At 29.3% G+C, this 7706-nt stretch overlaps 1 protein-coding gene across 2 annotated transcripts in view; it reads right to left on the reverse strand.

Annotated features, from left to right (window-relative positions):
* Window positions 1-4975, reverse strand: part of LOC123299209 (protein kinase C, brain isozyme) — a 161985-nt gene extending 157010 nt beyond the window's left edge. For both annotated transcript variants that reach the window (XM_044881507.1, XM_044881506.1), the window contains exon 1: window positions 4672-4975. In XM_044881507.1, coding sequence (XP_044737442.1) covers window positions 4672-4862 — 191 coding nt within the window. In that variant the 5' untranslated portion in view covers window positions 4863-4975. The remainder of the gene's footprint in view (window positions 1-4671) is intronic.
* Between the last annotated feature and the right edge of the window lie 2731 nt (window positions 4976-7706).

Raw genomic sequence — 7706 nt, forward strand, 5'->3', positions numbered from 1 at the left:
TTAAACAGTTAGATATTGACATATTTGAGTGCTTCATTTTCTCGCTTTTATAAAGTTATTTCAGTTTTGCCACAAATTAGAGAAAATTTGCAATCGAATCGTGTAGATAATTTATCGAAAAATTCGTTTTCTAATTAACCAAGAAAGATGTAGGCCGAAAAATTTTAAACAAACAATTTCCCACCATATTAATCAACATGAAACTATCCAATCTCCTCCAAAGAACAGAAGCAAAAACTGAACTTCCTGTAAAGAAAATTACGAGCAATGCTGATGATCTGCCTCTGTTTTTTTTTTTTTTCTAAATCTTCAACAAAGTCGAATTTTTTTGAAATTTTTATTTCTTGATTAATAGGATGGCATTTTTGATGAAATGAATGCCATTTGGGTCAACTAAATGATGTGGGTATTTCTTAATAAAACCATTTACAACTGTCAAAGTTGCATCAAATTTTTAACCGCCGACTAAAAAGAGTAACGTGCCTGTTTATCTGTGACATAATAATTTGATCGAGAGGGTTCTGAGCTATGTTTCAAAAGTCAGTTTAAGGTTCCGTACCCGATAAGAACTAGAAAAGAAGCGATGACGGCTGAGTAGATTTTCCAGAAACACAACTAATTACATGGGCTGAAAAGTCCCGGGCCTAACACATAGATGGTGCTAGTTTTATTGCAGTCACCTTTTTTTCAGTTAATACTACACTTCAAAAGACAGCTGTTAAAATTTCATGATATTTATTCATTAGTTTGTGAGTTATTGTGCTAAGAGTGACGCTACTTTTGTTATTTTCAAAACAATGGATCAAAAACAATTTCGTGTTTTAATTTTACACTGCTTCTTGATGGGAAAAAATACCGTTAATAAGCGAAGCAATGGCTTGAAAAGTGTTATGGGGACTCCGCTCCATCAGAAACAACAATAAAACGATCGTCATCTGAGTGGACAGCAACTGGCGAACATCGTCCAAAGCGCCCGAAAGCACAACAATCGGCTGGAAAGGTTATGGATTCGGTATTTTGGGATGTGCGTGGTGTCATATTCATCGACTATCTTGAGAAAGGAAATACCATTAACAGTGAATATTATATAGCGTTATTGGAGCGCTTGAAGGCCGAAATTGCAAAGAAACGAGCGCATATGGCAAAGAAAAATATTTTGTTTTATCAAGACAACGCACCGTGTCACAAGTCAATCAAAACAATGGAAAAACTACATGAATTGAACTTCGAATTGCTCAAACATCCACCGTATTCGCCAGATTTGGCTACCCGCGACTACTGAATGAAGGTTATCGCTGAAACTGAGGCCTATTTTGAGGCAAAATATAAATCGTTCTACAAAAGTGGTATTGAAATGTTAGATCGGCGCTGGAATGATTGCGTTGCTCTTGATGGAGATTACGTTGATGAATAAAGCTAATTTTGAACCAAAAAAACTGTGTTTTCTTTGTTAGTTTTATAAACACTCTCGATCAAATTACCTTTCAAACAAACCAAAAATTAAAATCCGTTCATACGTTTAGTAGCTACGATGGCACAAACTAATCGATCAGGCATGATTTAAAGTATACTTTATGATAAATTTAAAATAATCAACAAATTAAAAATCACAAAGCATGTTTTTTATTTTCAATAGATTCTTTTCATAACAGCTATTTTATCCAAAAGTTTTATTAAACAGAATGCATTACCTTGTCAGTGAAAATTATTGTAATCAAATTTTAAAAAATTAGTTGAGGTAATTTTTTTATTATATGACAATTTTTTTATCCTTTTATTTAAAAAAAAAGTTATTTGCTTAGAGCAACATATGCTGTATTACACGTGCTATTTTTATTTAAAATTATATACATTTAAAAAAATTTAATTAATTTAAAAAACTTTTAAATAAAAATAATTTTCCATTTTTGTGTTTTATTTTTCAAAAATAGTTTTTTTATTTTTATTCTCTTAAGTAAATTGTACGTGTTTTTCTTGAAAACAAAATTTTAAAAATATAAATTAGCTAAAATGTACCTACTAAATTGGAAAAATCAAATTTTCAAAATCAGATGATGGTGCAAATTAACATTGCTGTTTGTATCCTGTACCATTACTATTTCCGAAATTCTAATTGAGGTTGGGTTTTGAAAAATAAGTATAACTGTGGTGCAAAATTTAAAATTTGAACTTCCAATTATTAATTCTGGGAAAACCCAATTTAAACGTTACATCAAAATAGTGAGCTGTTAATTTTTAAATTGTAAAGCATTTTGATGCATAAAATACTGAAGTTCAATATTCTAAAAAAATTACGAAAATTTCAAACCGTTTAAGTGCGTTCTTTTCATTCAATTTTTTTTCTATGAAAAAAAATTCCTGTTGATTAAGTCTTTCTAAAGATTTCCCAAAACTTTGGTCTGGAAAATAAAAAACTATAATTTTTCTAGAATTTAATTGTTCTAGGGCTTTTCATTTTTGGAATACCGCAAAGAATAACCACAAACCGGAATACCACAAACTCGCAAAGAATAATGACCAAAAATGATATTGTTGCAATCGCGGTAATGTTTCGGTTATTTATGAGGAAAGTGTTGTTTAAAATATCTTAAAAATTACAGAAAAATATTACTTTAAAAATATATATCAATAAAAAACCATAATAATTCTTATTTCAAGTGCGGATACAAGTAGCGGCAATCTGGACAATTGCGCCCTCCACAAAAAAAAAATCACAAAGTGCACTATTTTAACAGAAATAACTTGCAGTCCCAGAATCGCCTTACAATAAAGGCTTTTTCTTAAAAGATTTTAGGTGATATCTAAAAGAACTTTTTTTAAAGAGGGCTCAGTAAATTAAACTCAAAAAAAATTTGGCCAATGAAAGAAACTAAAAATTAAGAGCATAAAAAGGAAAAAATTTCTGGACACACACTTAATAGTGAGCAAAGTAAGTGTTCTTTGAAATGTTTTAAAAACTACAGAAAAAAAATTTTTTTCAAAATATTTCTCAAATCAAATCCATAATATGAATCATTCTTTAGTACTTTTTAAAATAAAAAATACTTTTTTTAAATTAGCAAGAATCCACTTCAAACTTACAAAAACTTATATACGCACATGATAATAAAAAAATTAAAAAAAAAAAACAAAACCACTTGAACTGCCTTTCAGTTCATATTATTAGGCAATAAATTTAGTAACAGTTTTAGTTAAGACAACTTTAAGATGAGTGTCAAGGTGATTTTAATTCAACTACATACAAACTGTTTTGGAAATAACATTTATATTTATTACACATAAATATATCTGAAAAAAATCTTATTACACCCCTGTTTATGTTTAAAAAGGCTTTTAAAACTTATGGAATAAATTTATTAAAGAAATGTTTTATTCAAAAAATATAGTTTAGTCATTCTAGGCGAAGAAAAAATGAAGAAATAAAGAGTTCTGGTGAAATGTTTTTTTTTCAGCATTACAATTATAATTAGATCAAAGCTTGTGAGACAGGCGAAAGGGCTATGTGCCAATCTTATTAGATTTGATCGGGAAACTCCCGAAATCGTGTAGTGTCTCCCAACTCCCGATATCGACATAAATTCTCCCCAGTTCAGTAAAAAAGATATTTTTTGATTATTTGTTTCATATTCAGGTAAATTCGACAATTTTGAGCAGCTTTTATTTTAAATTACTTGAAGAATATTTAGATATTTAATTATGGAAAAACTGGTTACACAAAAAATCGAACAGTATTATAATTAGATTAATTTCACTATCTTCTGACTTTCTGGTTTATCTCCCGATTTCCCAAAACTGAAGCCTTTCCCGGAAGTGGCAGCTCGCTATGTAAGAATGTGCTAATCACAAACAGCAAATCATTTTAGGTAGTAATAATTTGATTCTTTCCATTCATTATGCAGAGGAACAACTGAATCGATTACTTGGCTAGTATATAGAAATGTGCAATAAAACATTCATATTTTACAAAATATAATTATTTTTCAATTGTTTAAATGTAATTTGTATTGTAAATACCAAATAGAATTATTTAAAATGGCAGTTTATTACAATTTTTAGGTTGAAAATTGTACAAAAAGGGAAAAAGTAGCATTAATAATATTTTTTGAAATGTAATTACATAATATGATTAGTTAATTTGTTCTTTTTGCTTCGGTGTAGTGCACTCGTGTAGTGTAATAGTGTATACACCAGAATAGGTTACAAAAAACTGACATTATCGTATATCATCCATAGACTTATATAATCATCTTTAAAATTAGACTTATATAATAAAGCTTATTTTAAATGGTTATGATAATGCAGATCTCTACAATTATCAATGCCTCAAGTAACTTCTTAATAGTTATGTTTCTATGATCAAGTTGCAAATATTAGACTTAGCTTTGAATATCCTTGTATACTTTACATACAGCAAGGTATGGGTGGGGATATTTATTTAAAATTAAAATCCCAAAATGACTGTACTACGTAGATTTAAATTTTGAAACACTCTGTATGTGTATATACACACACTTAAAACAATGCTACATTAACAACAATGGGTTTTTTATCCTTTCGCCTTGACCTATCCATTAAAATTTTATTATATTTATAACTAATTTATTATTTAATTATACAACATGCAGCGTAAAAAAAATGTATAAATTGTAACAAAAATTTATTACCACTTACCATATAAAATCTTTACAATGTGAACAAAAAGTCGGTTGTTTGAAAAACCGTGGCATAAATCTATGATCCTTAACATTATAAACATTTTTCTTTTTCAAAGCTCCTTTACGGCCTCTGGCACGTAGACCAAACTTTGATGTTGATAAATCATTTCCATCCTCTTGAAAATTATTAGTATCGTCATCAGCCATTTTTGCAAAAAAAAATTTTGACTACCCCGCAAAAAAAATCAAACACAAAAATTGATTGTTATTATTATTGTTTATGATATTATTTATGGTCCTTTATTGTTCATGTAACTCGAAACATTTTTTACAAGAATAGAATGGAAAACATTTGAAAAATAAAAAAAAAAAGATTTAATTTTTATTTATTTATTTATTTATTATATTACAGTTTACGCGAAGATAAATAATATATTAAATACAAAAAAACATGTACAACAACCGTCCGATAGAAGACACTACTGTCAAATGTCAATTTAACTTGAATACTGGGAATTGATATATGTACGTTTAAGGTGAAAACGCCTGCACAAAATCATATACTCAAACGAAGAAATCGTTATTCACAACAATTGTTTACTCTTTTTTACTAATAGTATCCAAGCGAGATCGACAAACTCATATTCCTATACTATAACAGAGAAATATGCCCTCAATATACTCGAACTCCGAGTCGAGTCGACTACACTCTCTAGCTCTATGAACGCAGTAAAACACAACAAAACACCAGAGCCACACAGCATTTAGTAAATGTACCTCTCTTGTGTTTATTTCGCCACTCTAGCAGCAGGCAATCAGTCCATTATAATATTAATGCGCCTGCGTGATTTTAATATTATAAAATATACATATTATTCTACTGCCGCCTTTCAGTTCCTATATAACTTCTGGCTCTGTCCGCCGCCGTTGCTTATATGATACAAAATGTAGGTAATAGATAAATACATATACATACAAAATGATTATTAAATGTATGCCATAATAAATACTCACCGAACTTACGTCACTGCCGTGTGTATTATTTCTGTTAATTCTTTTTTTTACACTGAACTATATTTAAAAACAAAAGAGCATCATCATATTCTTAATGTATTAAAAAAAATGGTGATTACAAGATGTTACAGGTACTTTTATCGAAATCCGAATGTGTACGTTCAGCAAAGGTTTGAATTTTATCTAGTGTTAAGATAGTAGAAAATATCTCTGAATACAACAATAGATATGCATTAACTTAACATTAAATATGCATTAACTTAACTTGCATTAACTGGATTTAATTTTAATAAAGTATTATTTACTGCGCTGACATCTAGCGCTTATACAATACAAGTGTATTGTATAAATACAAGTACAAGTAATACAATCCGAGTGTACTGTATTAAATTATTCAAAAAATATTATAGATAAGAAATAAACTTCATTAAATAATTTTAAAGGCTAATTAATTACGCACTTTTCTAGTATCCAAATATACAAAATGTGTCATAAATTTGAAAAAGCCCGCTAGCCTGGTGTTAAAATATCAAACTTATTTTGCACGTGCGTACATGCGCTTTTATCTATCATACGATAGCTGGTGGTAGAAGAATCATTGTGGTTTGTGTCTTAACTTTACAACAATGTAACGTGCATTTTATAAAGTTGAATCACTTGTTTGCAGTATTTTTTATTGAAGGCTGATTGTATCAGCTAAAATATCGGGCTGATTGGAAATTTCCCAACTTAATAGCGTCATTTCGAATTGTGCACAAGTTTTTGAAGCTGGTAACAATCTCTTTATATTTATAGAATAATTATTGTTGAACTTATAAATTGAATTAGCAAATAGAACTTGGAACACAAAAGTTGGTTTGATAAATGATTAACACATTCTTGAAACTTCGTTAGCGCCTTCCTTTTGGCGAGTCTACCAAACTGGTCTCTAGGACTCTTTTCAAAAGTGCTGCGTTTTCAAATAAGCATGATAACGGTATATTTAAGCTAATGGTCTGAAAAAACACAGCATGGAATTTTTCGAACACTATGACCACTTGTTAACATTAATAATTATTAAACAAATCAGCAAAAGTGAACCATGTGTGTATTCAAAAGAAAAAACTTAAGTACGGCATGTTGTAGGTGGTAGCCAAGCTCATCAGTGCAGTATTTTGTCGGACAAAATATTTTATTGTTTAATAATTATTAATTTTATCAAGTGGTCATAGTGTCGGACAAATTCCTCGCTGCGTTTTTCAAACCGATAGCTTAAATATGATGTTCTCATGCTTTTTTGAAAACACTGCGCTTTCGAAAAGAATCTCAGAGAGAAGTTTGGTAGACTCACCAAAAAGGAAGCCATTCACGAACTTTCAAGTATTTAATAATCATTTAACAAAACACCCTTTATGCCCCACGGCTTAAGAGTAAACTTAGCCAGGATTGATTAAAAAAATAATAATAATAACACACAATGTGTTTTGTATGCAGAGGAGTAAAATTTTATTTACCGTGCGGAATATTTAATTATCAAAATAAAAAATTTAAGCTATACTGTAAAATAGAACAACGTATCTAAATACCACTTTATATCTAAAATACCATTCCGGTAAAACAATTAACATATTTGCTTAAAAAAATGTTTAGTGTAGTAGATTTCTTGATATTGTTTGAATAAATGTAACATTTTTAAGGATTCATATTGGCCTCATGTAAAATATATCCTTGGTGTTATTATTAACTAAATTGTATAGCTTGACGTTGTTCTCTTATGTAGCTTGTTAAATATAGTTCCCTAGTTATATAGTTGAACCTCTATAGCTCGATTTTTTCCATTCCCCTTCATTTGTCTATAGTGTTAAGTCTTTAATGTTTCCCTTCGATATTTGGAAGTAAAATTCTCAATTATAGTAATTTGTTTTGAGAAATCGTGGAAAGTATTTATAGTTTCGGTTTTCGTATTTCCATAGCTTGAATTTGTTAGACAAGTATCCGGAAAACATTTATTAATCGATATTTTGATTCCATAGTTTTCAAAACTGAAAGTTTGTAGAC

The sequence above is a fragment of the Chrysoperla carnea genome, chromosome 4 (genome assembly GCF_905475395.1).
Source record: "Chrysoperla carnea chromosome 4, inChrCarn1.1, whole genome shotgun sequence".
In the NCBI taxonomy this organism is placed as follows: domain Eukaryota; kingdom Metazoa; phylum Arthropoda; class Insecta; order Neuroptera; family Chrysopidae; genus Chrysoperla; species Chrysoperla carnea.